We start from the raw sequence: 20,920 nt of genomic DNA, 5'->3' as shown, positions 1-20,920 counted from the left end.
TGACATGAATCAACCAAGTCAGCGAGCCTGACCACCCGATCCCGTTAGTCGCCTCCTCCGACAAGCATGGGTTGCTAAAGACCAATTGTAACCCGGATTTTCACGGGTGAGGAGGACGACGATGATGATGGTGATGATAATGATGATGGTGATGATGATTATGCTTGTATATGCAGGTTAAATACACTGTTTTGGCATATGCACGTGACTTTCGATTCTTTTTCGATCCGTCAATCTGACTCTCAATTTTAACCCGGATCCTCACGCCGTATTTAAGCAGCCATCGCCCTACATTTAAACACCGAGATTACCATCCAGTGTATTTGGTTGCCTGACAACGAGCCTATATTGCTGGGGAACCTGTATTGTTACCCTCAGGTCGTGAGTGGGCTAACATAGTTGGATACACCCTAGGACTGTATGGATCAATCCAAAACACAGAATTTCATTCATGTCATAATAAATGATAAATACATAGTTACATCCACAAGATATCAGTTTCATACGGTTTCAGTGCCTAGTTCAAATACCGAGGGATTAGAAAACCTTCGGTTACGTACACAGTGATTACCTGGGAAAGTGTTATTGTCTGAAATCCGTTCACCTATCTCTGAATGCGTACCAAAAACAAATATTAACGTGCCGTTAACCTCCTAGGTAATAAAAGTTTAACGTGATGTCAATTTTCAAAGAGCTGGGTATGGAATTCGAGTTCACACTGATCCGTTAACAAAGGGAATGCATGTTTCAAAAGGATTGATTTTGGCGCATTGTGAATATACACATATTAGATTTTACTATTGATTGTAATGCAGACAGAAGAATAGATAGTAGATCACCGTGTCGATAACGATTCCAAGTGAGGCTACATATCTCAAACAGGTTTTGAAGATTTTGTATTCCGAGGCAAGATATGTCACCAAGACGATACCTCCGAGCCATAGGCATCACCTTCTGCAATATGATAATAATCATTAATCATAATAATTTCTATAGCGCCTACAAACCACCAGTAAGGTGCTCAGTGGCGCTGTACAAAGTAAAACACATTTCGATGGTCAATTTTGGAAAACTTAAAGCGTTCGCTCGTCACGCTGAAGACCCAGGTTCGATTCCCCACATGGTACAATGTGTGAAGCCCGTTTCTCACTCACTCACTCATTTATGTACTAACGACAAGCTCCACTACAATCTGATAACAAAACATATAAAACATCAAGAGTCATTGTCATCATCACAGACAGGTCAAGTGCATGCTACTTTGGGCAAATTAGCGTTTTGAATTCTCTGAAGTTCAGATAGCAGAGATGTTGGGATATTGAAGCAGAGAGCATTACAGTAATGGTGTTGTGATGTAACAAGAGTTTGCAGCAAGAGCTTGACTGTTTCTGTGTTGAGAAGATTAGACCGATGTTGTGAATTTTGAAAAAAAAGCTTTTGACAATTGATCGAAGTGTTGCTCCATGGGCATGTTTGTCTGAAATGTACGTCCACGATGTCTGCGACAGGTAGATAATGCAATATCACAGTCACCGATTCTGACGGTGAGTGATGATGGGACTTTCTGTAGCTGCTGATTTTATCCCAAAGTACAAAATTATGTTTTGCTGACATTTATTCTGAGATATTTAATGGTCACCCATGTTCTGATCTCGGCTAGGCAGGCTACAATTGGTTGGACTCCATTGTGCCTGAGATGGTTCGAGTGGAAATGCACAGCTGGTTACCGTCAGCACGGAGTTGGAAACGAAGACAATGGCTCCTCACAATATCTCCAATTGGCAGGATGTTGATGCTAAAGAAGAGCGGTACCAGTCCTGAACCTTGACGCACTCAACTGTGAGAAATGTTGGCGCTGAGTTCACCGACCCCAAAGGTAATGTACTGCGTTCGCTCAGAGAGATAGCACACATAATCCATGAAAGAGCAGTACCGGTGATTCTCATCTCTTGAACAACACAGCATGGTCGATTGTATCAAGAGCCGCCGATAGATCTAGACGAATAAGCAATGTCATTCTTTCTGATCCATAGATTTCATGATGTCATTGTGAACTCTGACAAAGTGCTGTCTCGGTGCTCTGGCGACGGAAATTTGCAGACTGAAAGGTTAGAGTACACCATTTTAATTGAGATGTTTGAGGGAGACTCAGAGAGAGAATTCTGTCTAACGTCTTTGAAATAAAGGACAGGTTTCACACAGGCCTATAGTTTTTAAGTTCATTCCGATCTGGCTTCATGTTGTTAGCAATGGCGTGACAGCAGCCACGTTGAAAGATTCAGGGACAAGACCATCCTTGAGTGATATGTTCCCAATATCCAAGAGCAGATCCGAAACATTGTCTATAGTCGCTTTCAGCAGCCAAGTAGGGATTGCATCCAGTGAAATTGATTTTGTTTTTGATTTCAGAATCACGTCTTTTAGTTCCATCGAGTAAGACATTGTGAAGTATCTAAGTGGATTTCCAGTAAATTCACTTAAGTGAAAGTCCCGTTTAAACAAAGCACGTTTTTGTCAAGACCATCTCTGATTTATCAATTTTAAGTAAAGAACGATGTAGTGAGTTAAATGAGTACGTGTTCGAGGGTTCTATTATGCATGCATCTTTGCCATAAACCGACATCTTCCGAGATCTGTAAAGTCTCCATTAATCTTGCGCTACTGGCCATTTCGTACAAGTTATACACAAAGAACTTAGTTAAGCATCCCCTGACATATCCAACGATTGAATGTGCTCCGATCTGAACCCTTTGGAGCATATCTGGGACATGATTGGTCGTCGTGTACAACAAAGGGATCCTCCTGTACAGAACCTGGTCCAATTGGAAGCTGCTTTACACAAGGAATGGCGTAGTCTGCACCTTCAGAGGATCAGGAGGCTGACAGGGGGTATGAAGAGGAGTGTGCTGCCTGTCATACAGTCACATGGTGGTTACACTCGGTATTGACCTTGAATCGTGTAAGGTACGCAAAATGACATTTTGAATGTTCACATTCACCAATAAATTCAACTTTTAACATCCCAGGGCCATACTTGTACAGACATAGTTTTGTATGAAAATCAGTGGGGCGTTTTTGTAAATGAGCAATTATCATCATAAATTCAACATGGATTCCAGTCATATTTTCGTTTTGTATGAGTCAAAGGATCATACGGGTAAGAAAAACTCATGTTTTTTTCTTCATGGTCACCATGAGAAGTTTCATGTACGTGTTGGAAATCTGTCATTGCAAAAATATAATGGGTGCTTAATTAAGTTCGTTGTGTATATATCGCCACACATGAGGTGGCCTAAAGTCCGAAGTCTAAGGTCCCCAGTTCAATGTGCAGAGTGGCTTCCCTTAACGTGTGCCAGAGACCAATGATCACAGGTTCGAATCCTGGTACATTCTAAGTTTATCAATGCCATAACTATGCCCGTTTCTTGTAAGCGTTCGACACTTGCATCTTTCGGCATTTCGTCCACCACAAAGCACACATGCCGTGAAGGAGGCGTTGAAGTCCAAAGTATCCTAGGCTTCTCCTTTCATTCATACATGGGTACAATGAGTAAAGCCCCATTTCTTGAGTCCCCCACCGTGATATTGCTGGAATATTGCTAAAAGCGGCGTAAAACCAAACTCAGTCAGTCAGTCATTCATACTGTGATCGGTTTGTTGGCGTGGCTTCCTATGTCACTGTATCCCGGAGATGTATATGCTTTAAGGAGGCGGCGGGATAGCCTAGTGGTAAAGCGTTCGCTTTTCACGCCAATGTTCAGGTTTCCATTTCCTACATTGGATTAATATGTGAAGCCCCGGTGTCCAAACCGTGATATTGCTGGGACATTCATAAAAGCGGCGTAAAACCTTACTCAGTCAGTCAGTCATGTTTCAGTCATTACATTCCTGTATTTTCATATTTACAAATAGCAATCTAGGAATAAAGCTGACTATGGCATGGCATCAAACGACATTCGCGCTTCACTTAACATTTCTTAGAAGATCACATCAAGCGTGAAGACTGCAGTTTATTCCCACGAGAATAGTTCAGGTAGACCGTTTAGATTGCGTCTTGGGACAGCAGTGCTTACTTCTTAGGATGAAGTTCTGAAAATGGGAGAAAAAAAGAGTTAGATAAACGGAACTATATAGAAAGGGTATATGTAAAGTTCGTGATTAGGTATCTCTGTCCTCCACTGTAATAGAAATATTGAAGTATCGAATGAATGTAATCATCAACATCATCATCAATATAATGATCTTCCTCATTGCCATCGTGAATATTGTCAGTACAATCATTACACCTTATGTTGTCATTGTCACCGTTATAATAATCATTCATTTACTAATTACCACAGTTAAATCATGATTATCATAACTTGTGTCACCATTACCATCATAAATGTTATCATTAACATCATTCTTATCAATATCTTCATGAATATCATATTTACAGTCATGTAATGCAATAATCAACACCACAATTATTATATCCTCTATCATCTACAGAACTGTTGAGATTCTTGTGAGGCGTTTAGAAGTTGTTGAATATATAAGACAGGTATATGGATGGCAACCTCGTCTTTATTGTATAACACGACGTTTCTGGGCTACGTCTTGCCTGAAGAAGGGGCAGAAGTAGCCCAGAAACGTCGTGTTAATAAAGAAAAGTTGCCATCCATATATTTGTCTTATCTACAAACTTCGTTATATACCCAACTGTTTATACTGTCCGTTGTCAACAGATATTTCCAAATGAATAACTTCATCCTCTGAGACTGTGAGTATTACACACACGAAAATATTTTTAACTCCCTCACTAACTCCTTTATCATCATAATATCTTCTTTACCTCATAATATTTTCATTGTGAGTGAGTGACTTAGTGAGGTGAGTTAATATTTAACGTCACATATAATATTTTCATAACCATCGTTACCATTATTGACTTCGTTGGCACATGACCATTGTCTTATCATCACAATTAGAATAATCGTGCATGCAGAATGGTTGAAAATAAATCACTAGACACATGAGACTGGTAAACGTGTGAGCTACTCGGATGTTGTGAACGTTGTTTGCTCGAAGACGACCACGATATCGCGTGATCAGATGGAAACATGTATGAATAATTACATTTGTATGTATTTCACAAAGCGTTTTGTTATCACATTTACATCCGAGGACACATTAAATGTGACGTCCGTCAGAAATACAATGTTGACATCCGCTTGTCAACATTTATCTGTCAATACGATATGTACATACCATTAGGGCTTGAGTTCGTCTCGGAGAATGAATTTATTTATTGCATTTTCTGTCAATCAATGTAAATGGATGTATGTATTATAAATGTGATAAAATAATTAGATTGCTTTGGGATAAACATGTGAGACCACAAAAAACTCTTATCACCGTAAAAAATCAACGGCGCGCATCAATTAAAACGTGCTGTGGACATTCATAAAGTATGGATTTTGCATCAGCAAATGTTGCAGCGTTCGTAAACGAGCGATGCAGCTATGCGGGCTGGTACGAAATTAAATGAATATATTTGACTGACTGACTGACTGACTGAGTTTAGTTTTACGCCGCTTTTAGCAATATTCCAGCAATATCACGGCGGGGACACCAGAAATGGGCTTAACACATTGTGCCCATGTGGGGAATCGAACCCGGGTCTTCGGCGTGAGGATCCAACGCTTTAACCACTAAGCTACCCCACCGCCCCAGAATATATTTTGAAGTATATATTATATTTACACTGTAATCGTCCTATCTGAGGTCATGACGTATCCACTGTGATCGTCATATTTGAGGTCATTAAGTATTCACTGTGATCGTCATATTTGAGGTCATTAAGTATTCACTGTGATCGTCATATTTGAGGTCATTAAGTATTCACTGTGATCGTCATATTTAAGGTCATTAAGTATTCACTGTGATCGTCATATTTAAGGTCATTAAGTATCCACTGTGGTGGTCCTATTTGAGGTCATTAAGTATTCACTGTGATCGTCTTATTTGAGGTCATTAAGTATCCACTGTGATCGTCATATTTAAGGTCATTAAGTATTCACTGTGACCGTCATATTTGAGGTCATTAAGTTTTCACTGTGATCGTCCTATTTGAGGTCATTAAGTATTCACTGTGATCGTCATATTTGAGGTCATTAAGTATCCACTGGACAAAGTATTGTGAATGGGTACTTCGTGAGGATGGGAAAGTCTGCAAGTGACTGCACGAGTTGTATACTCCCCAGGGAGTTGAGATTGATAATACGATGCGCTGTTGAGATTGACATCCAATGATCGAGTGAAAAACCAGCGCCTTGAGCATGTACAAGTTGCGTGGATATGTGCGCTATATAAATATCCTATAATAATGATAATATGTATGCGAATGCGTGCTATGCTGTTGAGGTTGAATATCACTAGAGTCGTAGTAATTATTGGGAATTTCAAATATACCAAACTTACAGGCAACTAAAACATTAACGTGTATATGGCGTACAATTAGGCTCTTTTGCGTGAGAAATCAATGACTTACGATTGCTTACAGAAATCTAAGCATCCGGTATTTACCAATAATCAAGAGTGCGTTTCCGAGTATGTAACACACTCATAACTCATCAAGGTATAAAAACATCCGAACTAACTGGCCAAAATGAAAGAGTATTATATATGGATTCTTTAAATTTCTATGTACATTGTAATATTCTATAGAACATTATATAGACACACTCTGGTGCTTCTAAATATTTACGTCTCGTTAGTTAGGCATAGAATTAGCCAGCATGATAAATTCATGACAGAGCAAATATTTGCGACAAAACCTTTTACACATACATAAGAAAATGTCATTGAACTAAAGTCGAGTGTACGATTGTACGATTGTCGTGGGTATCTGTATGTGACTCACTATCAAATAGTGATTGAGTGAATGAGTGAGCTTAGTTTTCGCCGCTTTTTAGCCATATTCCAGTAATATCACAGCGGGGACACGAGAAATGGGCTTCATGCATTATACACAATTTGACAATCGAGCCGGGGTTTTCTGCGTGACGAGCGACCTCTTTAACCACTCAGGTACCCACTATAAAATAGTTAGGATTCCAGGTGTACCTACGTATTGTTGGCTTGGTTCGTCTTCGACAACTTTGAACGAGCCTTCTTCATTCACATCACATATGAGCTGGATAACGGAAGTTCTGAAACAGCATCTTTACATTGTTTCAAACAAATCATCTGAAACATAACGATTGTACATGATAAAACCAAATTATTATGAATATGTTTACTATCCCATTACATATCAGATCTATCCGCCTGTCAACCAATCTACCTATGTATCTTTGTTTGTGTGTATGTGAGTGTGTGCATGAACAGACACATTCCAGTAGTGTGGCCATTGTTTTGGTATACAGTCATGTATTAACTTTAACAATCTATGAATACGTGAGGATTTAATAGGCATGACTGTAACACGTGAATCCACTCAAACAGACCCGTCTTCAGCAACCCATTCCTGTCGTACGAGGTGACTCACGGGATCAGGTGGTCAGGTTAGCTGACTTGACTGACACATATCATCGTGTTCCAGTTGTGTAGATCAATGCTAACGATATCAATAACCTGATTGTCTGGTCAGGACTCGATTATGTACAGACTGTCGTCATACTGCTAAAGAATTGCTGAGTGCAGAGTTAAATCACACAAACAGCCATGTAATTGTGTTGAAATGTTTGTTGTTTTCCGTTGCACTCGACAAAATTCCAGATATATGACGTCAGTCTGTAAATTATCGAGTCCAGATAACTAAGCAAAGAGCAACGATATATGCAAGTGGGATATGTTGACATGTGTCAACCAAGTCAGGGAGCCTGCAAACCCCATACCGTTCGTGGCTGTATGCAACAAGTATGGTATGTATATTTGAAAAACAGTCATAACTACACTCTCAAGGACCTTGTATAATCCCAAGGTGGAATACAAGGGCAGGGCACACAGCAGCTGTTATACTCACAGTTACGTACAAAATATAAAAATGATACAACCGAAATCTTGGAAAACATTCAATGCAAATGTCACTTGTATACATGTCAAACCCCTTCTGTCTTGTAAACCGCCTGAATAATCTTCTTTAAGACCTTTGTGTTAATGAACAGGTCAGTCTTGACAGTTCAAGAGTCAAAAGTGAAATGTCAGTTATGACAATGAATATGTTTACAATGACAGTGAAGATCACAGAAGAAGCCAGGAATGTTAGTGTAGTGATCTTGTCATTAGAAACAGAACGTTACAGACTTGTGTTTACTTTAAAAATCACTCAGAAAAAGCAACTATTATGAACTGCAACCAAAGGGGAATATTTTGGTGTTTATACACACTCAACTACAAAGCAAAGTGGTCATCCTGCAAGACTCGCTACATCCACTTGAATCATCAGCGGCAGATTCACAGTCTCGCCTAGGCCATTGCACTGTCACAAGGTATGCCTATCTTACAAACTCAGTTCATCACTATAATTGGAATGCCAAGACCAAGTCCGTATTCTGGCACAGTTAAGATAGAAATAAAGTTGGATCCATTATCTCTCATTGATTTCCAAAACGACAAAAGATGATCAAACCATATTGTTTTAAAGCTGGTCAGATGTTCAGATCTATCTGAACTAGTGGTGGTCCGTTTAAGTGAAATATTCGAAGATTGGTCGCAGTGACTAAAAACGACCAAGCAATCGATCATGTTTTCTCATAATCGAACACAAACAATTCTGGAACACTTGTTTGCATTAACAAAAATTTCACAAGGTTGGCTTTGTCTGTTACATTTCATGACCACTACAAGTTCGTTCCAAGTCATGATTGAATTTATCTTCAAGACTCCAAGAAATTAATGTTCCTAACCTACTAATCATCCTTTAAAGATGTGAAATTTGTCAATGCCTTGTGTGCAATTTGCAAAAACACCAAAGAACTACAGGTTTTTTTCTTTATTCTTTTTGTCCATTAACAAATATAATCAGGAAAATTTCATAAATGACGCTAACCAAATATTATTTTCGATGATTGATCGGTTGTAATGAACCAATCATCAATTATGAGATTTTGACCAATTCCCAGCACTAATCTGAACACAACAAAGAACAGGCAGAGGTCGACGTGCACACATTTGTGGGGATCTTTAGAGTTGTCAACGCCAGCAACATTACCAGTTGTTTCACCTTCTGTCGTAGATGTCAGAAACGTTGTAAGCGAGGACGAGACCCAAACTGGGGTCCTGTATGAAGCTGGCCTGTGTGGAGTTCCCGAGGCTGTAGCTGAGGTCAAAATGCGGAGTCAGCTCGCACAACTGGAATGCAAAAGTTCTCTTTGATGCAAGAAAAAGATCCTATCATCCAAGTGAAAATATGACCCACAAGGAATGCGTGTTCCAGTTTGGCCTTTCAGGTACTTTAGACTTTGTTTCCTTCCTTTAGACCACTATTTATTTTTCAGTTATTATCATTAATAGAAGGAACTGATAATACAACTGAAATGCAAAAGTTCACTTTGACGCTAGAATAAGGACCCTAGTTCTGTGTCAGTTATTATCATTTATATTTATTTAACCAAATTTTTTCTGTACCCACAAGGATCCCTCTCACTGATTGCAAGCCTGTTATATGACAATATGCCCAGCGGGCACACAACGTTGAGAAAACGTTTAATCAACGTTGACTTTTGGTTGTTTGGTTGATCAACCTTTCATAAAACCTTGATTCAACGTTCATCATGCGACCAAAGAAAATTAGTCGAGATTCGTTTAGTTGTCAACGTTGTTTCAACGTAAGGAACCAACAAAATGTCAACTAATTGTTTCCTTGGTAAATTTGATACATAATTTATATTGGTAATAGGTATCCAACTTAGCATCTATCATTTCTGAATATTAATTTGATAAAAGATCCAGATCCATAATCTAACATATTGTTTGATTGTGCGTCGATCAACGGAAGGAAATGTTACGTAAATCATCGTAATTGAAAATGAAAAAATAAATGATTTTAGGTATAAAGTCAGCATTTATCCGAATTGCATTAAATTTGATATTTTCCCGCAAATTCCCGACAATTTGCTTTCAAACACATGCTAGATGTTGACCTTTCGATCGCCTCGTTTGGTCATATCCGGGCTTGCGCACAATTAACGCGCGCGCAAAGGCAGTTGATCGTTGTCAGTTCGGCGTTTCACTTTGGCGAAGTTCAACGCAATATCGTTTTATTTTCAACATCTTTACGGCATGCTGGTGTTTATTTGGTAAGTATTTCCTTCATGTATAATGAAAGGTTACCGGTATGTCACTTACGTGTTTCTCAATTTCGTGGAAGCCCGTGTTTTCCATGAACTTGTTTTGTTATTTTTCAATATATTTGCATGCATGTATTTGGCATTTTATTATATAATCGAATAAGATTTCCTTTCGTACCCATCACCTGATTGACTTTTGCAAATATTAATTGATAAATAATCAACGAAATACATCTATATAAGGGCAGCTATACAAAATCAAATAGAATCTATCAATATTATATACTACATCACATTATTATGAAAATTAGTTCGTTTTAATAGATCTATTAGTAAATTGTGCATTGATCACGCCCTGAACCGTGGATAATTCACATCAAAATGTCTTGTGCAAGCCTTTGTGAAGGGTGAAATTGTATTTAACTTATTTGAACTTTTTTTTATTTATAAAATGTGTAACTCCACTAATGATTCTTTGTTAGAACAATTAAAAAAAAGGAACCCAAAGACTTTCATTCTTACACTGGTTTGGAAGGGTTGTGATGATTTATATTTCTTCATGGTTAAAATGTTACATATAAAAGAAGTAATTTAGAAAGGAAAACTTAATTATTAAAAATAAGATTTATCTTTAATGGAAGATTGGGTGGCATCAATTTTGTGGATCACATGAAGGGGAGCAATGCTAAGGTAAAAAGTTTTTAACATTCCACCTGTTTGCCAGTATCTCCATCACAAAGTTTAAGAGAAAGATGATAATGATCTTTCATTACCAAACACTTTGTTTTCTCATCCTTTAATGTAAAAAATGCCTTTGTTACAATTTATGACTCCTGATAGCAAAATTGCTACATCAGTACATCACCTATTTAATTTAAAATAATCTTTTCCGGGAATCTCTAAAGAAAACTAAATCTGACAGAATAACAACAAACTTCCATTGGTTTGCAGGACAATGTCAAACAGTTTGATGTCAAGAATGAATGTTGATGGGCGAAACTGCAAGTTTTCTGTTAAGAATGCAATATTGTATTCAATTACCTCTGGTATGTTAATTACCAAATGCTCTTTGTCAGCATTTTCATCATGACCATAGCAACAAATATATGACAGTAAAGCATCGTCTAATTCATAGTCTAATTGAATAATCAACTTGCAATTGAGAATTTTCTTTGAAAATGTTTAAGAAGACTTCCATTCCTTTAGCTAAAAATATAAATTGTTTACACTATAAAAGCACTTTTCCTCATATTTTGTATTGGTGCTGTTTGTATGCATGTTACATATGTTCACGTGCCAAGTTACAGCAGTGAAAGGAACTTTCAAGTGATTGATTAAACAAATACGTGAACCATTTAAGACAATATATCTTCCATATACATGCATTTAAACATAAATATTTCAGAATGTGTCCTATCTCAGGATGGGAATGCATCCGAAGCAAATTTCAAGAAAGAGATAGGAACCTTTCTGAAGTATCCACCGTCAGAGCTGGGAGTGGCAGAAAGAAGACAAGCTAATAATTATTTGTTTGCAGTTGTAATTGTGTTGAAAGATCTGAACTGTGGTATTGAAATTGGTGGCATAAATGTCAGTTTAATGCTATATGCAGATGGTATTGTGATATTAGCACAACGGAGATCAGCTACAGACTATGTCATGTATGATGCTTTACATAATGCTTTAAATTTAGTCTAAAACAATTTCTCTCTCTGTGTTAATAAAGATTTCATGAGAAGTGTCTTGTTTTATGTGCTGTCTTCAGGTATAGTCCATGCATGGTGACAGTAATTGCAATGCATTTATTCAGGGGTCTATCTAATCGCTAAAATTCAGGCAAAATATCTTCTCGGGATAACAAGATAACAATACAACAGTAAATAGTTTTTCATAATTTGGAATACTCTTTCCTTCCTACTGGAATTATATTTCCAACTGACATAAAACTTAAATGAACATTATATTGAATGTGGAATTTGAACCAAGTATTTTATGAGGTAAATCTTTTACTGGAATTTTCTGTTTCACTGTTTATTGCAGGTACCATTTTTGGCATTTTAATTGGATGCAGGAGTTTGGTGCTACTTTAGTGTAGTTTAAAGTTGAAGTGCGAGTCTATTTACAGGAATTGGGAATACAAGTATTGTAACCTTGCTTGAATTTTCACGTATTTACGTTAGATTTCTAAATATAAAAACTCCCATACACAACCACGGAACAACTCATTTAAACGTTAATAATAGGTCAGACTTCAACGTTCATTCCACGTCGGATATCTACGTCTAAATACTTTCATATACAACCCTAATTTCAACGTTGAGGACCAAACCTATTCTCAACGTTGAAACAACGATGATGTGCCCACTGGGTGTGAATTAAAGTTGACAGTCAAGTTGGGATCAACAAACTGCAAACAAGCTACATTTGTACATGATACCTGTAGTAACATAATCAGTACTAACTGTCGAAGAGATTGTGTTGTTTTAAGACGACGGCGTATGGGACATTAACATTTTACACATTCTTTTATTTTAAGGGGAGATGTTCCTCCTTTGTGTATTCCTAGTTAATGTCAGTTTACCATGAGACATATTACTTTACATGTTTTTTTTTACTTTTAGACAGCTTGGATACTGCATTGATACGTGTACATATCTTAATGTTTCTACTTTCAAAAAACATTTTACACAAGTTCATAGCAACCAGATTCTATATTTCTTATGAAAAGACATAGCTTTTACCAAAACTTTCAATAGTGTTTGTTTTGTCTGTAATATATAACTTATATTTTACATTGTCTTTGAGATCATACGTTTTAGTATTGTATTTCGTGTGTATGTGTTAGATTTAATAGTTACTGGTTCTCGTCTCGTATAGCTGAAATAATGATGAGTGAGTGAGTTTACGCCGCACTTAGCAATATTCCAGCTATATGGCAGCGATCTCTGCATAATCGAGACAATCCAGTGTTCAACAGCATGAGCATCGATCTACACGTACGCAATGGGGATACGATAACCAAGTTTCAACCAAATCAGCGAGTCTGAGCATCCGACCCTGTTAGTCGCCGCATACAACAAGCAAGGGTTACTGAAGATCAATTCTAACCCGAATATTCATGATGCGGCGTAAAGCAATATTCATTCATCAGTTTACAGACGGCCCAATATCACAGGAGGGTAGTTAATGTCCTGGAAATATCGTTACTCTCATTACAGCCCGAACAACCAGTGCTCACTACGATAACAGCTCATGCACTATGGTATGGCATTCACACGAAGAACACAACAAAGGTCATCGTGACACCTGCCAAGAGACACGTTTTGAGCAAGGGGATGAACTCATGGCCTTCAATTCCGCTAACATCAAACTGAGAAAACGTTTTGAGTTATTCGAACGCCAACATTCAGAATTAGCTTAACATTTACATTGTAATTATAGCTATTGCAACCAATAGCATACTGGCATCTGCAAGAAATGTCAGCGTTTAAATCAATGCATGGGGCATAATTTATCTGTATCTTGTTGTTTGACTTAATCACAAGCTGATGTCAATTTATTTACTTTTGTGAGCAGTCTACCACGATGCCATTTAGCATGTATTTGTTGCTGCACGGAGGAGTATGGAGCTATATGACGACGCTCTTAAGTTTGCACCCAGTGCATCCTGAAAACTTTCAAGACAATTCCAACCCTAGAATATCTTCAGCAACGCATGCTTGTCGTAAGAGGCGACTAACGGGATCGGGTGGTCAGACTAGCTTACTTTGGTTGACACATGTCATTGTGTCCCATTTGCGTAGATCGATGCCTATGATGTTGATCGGGGCGGTGGGGTAGCCTAGTGGTTGAAGCGTTGGCAATTACTAACACGGAATAAGGGGGCAAGCGATCGCAAGCAACCAAATTTGGGACCTTAGTAGGGACCGTGGGGACTAACAGTTCTTCAAAATATCGTCTTAGTGATCTTTCATCTCAAGCAGGAATGATACTGAATAAGACCTATGATATTGAAAGTTGACAGAATCTGTTTACTAAATATAGCGGGGCGGTGGGGTAACCTAATGGTTAAAGCATTGACTCGTCACGCCGAAGGCCCGGGTTCGAATCCCCACTTGGGTACAATGAGTGAAGCCCATTTCTGGTGTCCCCGCCGTGATGTTGCTGGAATATTGCTCAAACCAAAACCAAACTGGCGTAAAACCAAACTCAGTCAGTCAGTTATGATGTTGATCACCGGACTGTCTGGTCCAGATTCATTTTTACAGTACGCCACCATACAGCTGGAATATTGCTGTGTGCGTCGTTCGATGGCAATAGTGTGCATGTCCATTTAACGTTTTAGGGGCATTTTGTCTCATCACTAATACCAAAGTCCATCGTAAAGAATTCATTACATAGTACGTTGAATACTACCTTGAGTTCAGAAATATCATGACGGAGGACACAAGAAATGGATTGCACACGTTTAATTCGGGTGGGAAACCGAACCCGTGCTTTAGGCGTCACGAACCAACTCTGTAACAACTACACTACCCCACGTAACCTAATAGCAGAGTAAAACTATGATCAATTATAGTAATAATTGTCTGGTCGACAAATATGTCAATGACACGTCATTAATATGAAGGCTTTCATAAAATCATTTGGAGATCTGGGATGGAAAGTTGCCTGATTCGTTGATTTGGTTGATGGGCCATCGAACCCAGACAGCGTGGAACCTTGCTGATAATATCACTCACTGGACTGTCTGGTCCAGACTCGAGAGGCCAACGTCATATAGCCGGAGTTTAGCGTTAAACGTTAAACGTGCTTAACAGAAGACAAAATGTACATTGGATTGCAAATACAACCTCCACTTGGTGACAGCCTTGTTCGTCGAAGTTAAAACATGGGTTCCAAGAAAATCTCAACGTGGCTTCTTTGTCCTTCGTGACATCCATGAATCTGAAAGAAACAACACGTTTTCGTATTATGCAGTCCTATCGTTGTATCAAAATGGAAAAATGAGGGCAACCATTGGGAACACGTAAACTGAGGGAGTGGCGGGTAGTACCGGTGATGTACGACATGCCACCTCGTGTCATCTCTGATTTTTGGGTGAACCAACTGTGGTGAACCCAAATCACAAACTCCACTATGAACTATGAAACTATACTTCACAAATCGGCCTCATTACACAGGAAACAGTGTATCCTACCTTGGTGAGCTGTCATTGTTAGCTAGGGGACGCAGATCTATAACACCGTCTTCTGTGACGGTTGTGCACGAGTTGTTGTCCTCAACGCCGTTCACAGCTATGAGGTATGGTGTCATCAACAGGCACAGTATCAGGACCATAATAAAACAAATTCTTTTACTTGACCCAGCATGAAGTGAACAAATCAACCGTGTGAGATAGCTACACAGATATCTCTGCTAGTGTGGCTTTCGCTGGTCTGTAGATAAGATAAGGTCACACTAGGTGAGGTGAGGTGAAATTGGATTTAACGTCGTGCTTGAGAATATTTCGCTCATTTGACGACGTGCCTGCGTGTGTATGTGTATGTGCGGCAGCTTGTACCAACCAAGACTTAAGCTGGTTTTATCGTGCTAGCCCACTGAGATACCATGCCGCAATGAAGCATGAATACCCCACTCAGACACATTATACTGACTCCGAGCCGACCAGTCCTCGTTGTACCCATTAATGCTGAGCACCAGGCAGGGACCAACAAGTACCATATTTTAACGTCTTTTGGTATGACGCGGTCGCTGATCGAACCCGCGACCTTCCGCTCTCCGGGCGGACGCTCTAACCACTACACCACGGAGGCGGTCCAGTGAGATTACACTCTGTAAGATAAGATCAGGAATTAGTTCATGCAAATAATGAATAGATGCGTGATTTTTTTAAAACCAGTCAAATTATAAAGCCTGACCACCCAAGCAAGAAAATCCCGATGAGGATGTACTGGTTTGTGAACGAATTGAAAAACGAAATCCCCAACGGGCATTTCATTGACGAGTACATGTATTGCTACAATGTTTTATACAAGCTATCTTGACAAAAGGCATAAGTGGTTTATTTCACGATTGAGGCATGTTTGTTAACATTGTTCCGATATAGATCCTTTGACTTTCGATTTATCATAAATATCGGAGACGTTAATATACAATACCGAATTATTTCAAGTCTATTATATTTTCCGAACATAATTTTAAAGCGTTGAATACAGTCTTAAATGTGTATATTGTGTCAGAAGATTGAAACTTTTTTCTCCCAAAATGTAATGTATGATATTAGCGATGACACAATTTTCATATCGATAATCAACAATAATTTTTCTTAGCGACGATAGTTTCAGATTATCGATCATTTTAGCCAGCCCTATTCTTTTCCGATTGAGTCTGTGTGCAATCTGAGAGTATTAGCGATGTTGTTCATGAACATGCCGGCTCTTAGTTTATACAAAGGTTTTGTCCTAACTACGCACGTGTTAATAAATAATAACCATAAAATATAACGAAAAGGGGCCCATTTTCAGAAACTATGGTAACATCATCATGGTGATTGTCCGCATGACAGACTTTCTGAGATAGTGGTTAAGGTTTTCACGCCGAAGATCGGGTTCGTATGACAATGTGAAGCCCATTATATTGCTGGACCTTAAAATCTGCATAATTTATGTTCACTTTGGAAATATACCTAAGTGGTGTATTCTTGTGGGTTGACGTACACGCATATTTGGTCACAACTCACATCAATCACGATTAGAACCGATATACCAAGTTCAGTTAATAATTTCTGTTGGGTGTACAAGAGGCCAGTTTGAACAAACTCACTTGCCAAAGGTGAGACCTCAGTTGGCCTTTTCTGTATTTACACAACTTAATGACATCATTTTAAATTGTCACACTATCAACATTAAACTAAAAACAAACCCCCAATACATTTATTTAACAACACTTCATATCGAATATACATATTCTTGAATGTTCTGATGAAATAAATCACCTCCATAAAGTCATATCAAGGTTGAACATTTCATTAACTAACTCAGCGCCCCTGACCACCTGATCCCGTTATTTGCCTTTCAAGACAAGCATTAGTGGCTAAAGACCATTTCTAAACCGGATCTTCACAGGTTAATAATAATGCTATCTTTTGCGCCTAGAACCCAACACCATGCTGCTCTCTGGCGTTACATTATTACCCTGACGGAATTGTACTTTCAAAGCCGCTACTGAGCGCTTCGCCCGATCGTATAGGTCCGTACACCCGCTTCTCAGGTATCCATTTTGAACAGCTGGACGGACTGAGTGCAATGTGGACGAAGTGCGTTGCCCAGGGTCACAACAAGTATGAAACCCAGGTCACAAATTTTGGTGTCTCCACCGGGATTCTAACCCAGGCCTTTGGCGTGAGATGCCTGTATGCTAACCATTACACCGCTGTGCTCCACATAGTGATAAATGATACTATGTGGAATATATATACTATCATGTACGTAAAAAATATTTGTAAGTTTCATCTACATTGTACCATCTACGTAGATGAGTGAGTGAGTGACTTTAGTTTTACGCCGCACTCAGCAATATTCCAGCTATATGGTGGCGGTCTGTAAATAATCGAGTCTGGACCAGACAATCCAGTGATCAACAGCATGAACATCCAACTGCGCAATTGGGAACCGATGACATGTGTCAACCAAGTCAGTGAGCCTGACCACCCGATCCTGTTAGTCGTCTCATACGACAAGCATGGGTTACTGAAGATCAATATTCTAACCCGGACCTTCACGGGTATGTACGCAGATGAACGTATCTCCCAGATGTATATATCACCTATGTGAATGAAAGTATCTTCTAGATACGCTTCTATCCATTTCGGAAAATGATATTAAACATTTAAAGGAGCATCGGATATGCATCCTTTGCTATGAATGTTAAATCCGTGTATATAATTAAAGGTCCTTGAAGTAGAGGTAAAAGACAATAATCAGTATCGATCATCCCCTAAAACGAATTCCACTGGTCACGGAAGGCAATAAGCGGAAAACAATTTATAATGCCAGGTGTTCGACCAAACGGTAAGAAAACCCCGCCTACGTGTAGGTCGCACAACCGCACCGTTGTCAGAGAAGTGGTTGTTCTTTATCTAACACGGCGAAGTAGTACTCTCATGAGACGTCTTCCCGTAAACACATCTGACAATGAAGCGATGGACAATTACTACCAGGGACACAGCGTACTAACTGACGTTGCTGAAATATTTGTTGGTTGGTTGTTGTTTAACGTTGCACTCAGCAGTATTCCAGCTGTATGGAGTCAGTCTGTAATTAATTGAGTCTGGACTTTCAATTGTTCGGTTTTACAGCTGCTAGATAATACTTAATACCGATTATTTCATCGATTTACCGAAATTGATTCGATTTTCCTGACGATGGACTGGTTATCGATATAGATCAGTGAGCTTGATAATCGTTAACGTAATATCGATCTATTATCGATAGATATCAGAAACGTAGTTTTGAGCAAAACTGTCTGAAGCAAATGAATATATTTCTCATTACTGGTGAGTGGTGACGTGCATGGATGATTAACAAAACAGCGTCCTGAACATAATTTAGAAGCAGTCCATGAATACAGTCTTAAATGGGTATATTGAGTGAGAAAATTGAAACCTTTTTTTCTCCCAAAATGTAATGTACGATATTATCGATGACAAATTTTCATATCGATACAGTCTTTGCAACACTAGTTGAGCGAAGTTTTATTGTTTCCTGATGAACAATCTTGCACAATGGATCCCATGAATGTGTATGCCACTGAACAATGAGCGTCCGTTGGAAATATGAAATAACAAAAGCAATAAAACATTGTTTGTGCTGTTCAGAACTCCTCCATGCAAACCAGACCTTACTACGCTTAGATTTCAGACACTTGCAATATACCTTTAATATGTGTATAGCTGGCTTACTGGATTTACAACTTTCATTTATATTTTTATATCGTTCCTAAACTATTATATATTATCGTATATGGAGATCGAGAAACAGTCGACTTTGTTGTTTGAAACCAACTTTATATTAGTATGAGTTATTAATATTCAGACTATGTAAAGGGCAACTGTCGCTTCACGTAGCACATTGTCCTAGTGCATCAGGCCAGTATGTACACCATTATACAGATGTTTACAGATTATTAGTACGGAATACATAAATGAAAAAGCACGTATAGGATAACGGATTTTATACAGGCATTGTTTACGATACTAATGCGTTCAGTTCACATTGTTATCAAAATATCTAAATTAGTTCATATTATGCATCTAGTGTGCGCAGATAGAAAACACATGCTATGTTTTAACAATGTACTGAGTTTAATTCAATGCCGCTTTGAACGGTATGCTGGTTATAACACAGGGCGTCAGCTTCATATGGGCGATCTGATGCAAGTCACAGAACACTTTGGTAAAACCTACGATCATGGGCATGGTGTTGAGAACCAAGAAATGTTATAGGTGGAATCGGTATTTGAACCCACAATCACAGAGAATAACGATCCCTCAGATAACGGTGTCACCATGCTTCCTGAACAGACGTAAGACTTCATGGTAATTTTCAAAAACAATGAAACAATGAAACAATGAAAATGAAACAATCGCTAAATACCATCTCTCCTCTTCCATCTTGTAAACGTCATCATGCTACGTTGTTGCCTTGAGTGAATAAAGTAACCTAACCTACAGGAAAGCGAAAACTGAGCCATGGCACCGATGATAAACCTACAATATACATTTGCCAAAATAGCAAATAAAGGTTAAAACACCGCATCACTGAAGGTGGTGGTGCACAAGTTACTGGACATCTCCGGCATGTCATGTTCTCGTTTGGGGCGTATAACGTTACCATTTGGTCAGACTTGCTGATGTGGTTGATGCTTGTCATCGCATTGGAGTCTTGTTCATGATGTCCATCGATGGATGTGGATGGTATTACGTCCATCTTAACTGAGAAAGGACTGAAGGATTTACCCATTTAAACCACTAGGGAAAGTTATGTCCATTGTTTTATTAGCATAACTGAATAACTAGGGCAATTACTTATATTCAAAAACAATAAATTTGTACTCATTTTGATAATCTTCATCATGCCTAATACATTACACGCGTATTAAATAAGTATGTCCTCGTTGTGTAAGCCGTTTAATCACCCTAACTATGGTAGTTATTTAAATATACTCTGCTCGGGCTAAAACCCTCGCAAAGCTTATTTAAAATACTACCCTTGTAAGGATGATTAACCTACACGTCACATACATCTATCGAGGTACATCTAAGGGTAAGATGTATGGATGACAACATCTGTATTACAGTGAGGAGCGATATTTCGGTGTAGATTGTAATTCCATTCTCAAGCTCCTCTTTGTTATGAAGAAGTTATTCACCCATACATCGTTCCTCACCAAGCACTCCATCTTCTAAATACCTCTCAAAGGAGTTATACACCTATCTACTAGTGATGCTGAATAGTTATCAGCAACACAAACAATACATTTATCCATTCATGCGGAAAGAAATGGTAGTGAAATGATTAGGTGATTTTTTGTTCTGTGTTTGTTGTTTTCATAACACAAAGGCTTGTTCCAGTGAGTAGTCATCT

At 38.6% G+C, this 20,920-nt stretch overlaps 1 protein-coding gene across 1 annotated transcript; it reads right to left on the bottom strand.

Annotated features, from left to right (window-relative positions):
* Positions 1–3,992: 3,992 nt before the first annotated feature.
* LOC124269274 lies at positions 3,993–15,614 on the bottom strand. Its single transcript, XM_046704281.1, has 5 exons — positions 15,475–15,614; positions 15,128–15,221; positions 9,209–9,336; positions 7,112–7,193; positions 3,993–4,089 (listed from the first exon to the last, which is right to left on the bottom strand). The coding sequence occupies exons 1-5, from the start codon at positions 15,612–15,614 to the stop codon at positions 4,030–4,032; spliced, it is 504 nt and encodes a 167-aa protein (XP_046560237.1). The 3' UTR covers positions 3,993–4,029.
* Positions 15,615–20,920: the final 5,306 nt, after the last annotated feature.

The sequence above is a fragment of the Haliotis rubra genome, unplaced genomic scaffold (genome assembly GCF_003918875.1).
Source record: "Haliotis rubra isolate DU_JTF1 unplaced genomic scaffold, ASM391887v1 Scf1430, whole genome shotgun sequence".
Classification (NCBI taxonomy): Eukaryota; Metazoa; Mollusca; class Gastropoda; order Lepetellida; family Haliotidae; genus Haliotis; species Haliotis rubra.
This window is presented reverse-complemented; position numbering and strand designations above follow the sequence as displayed.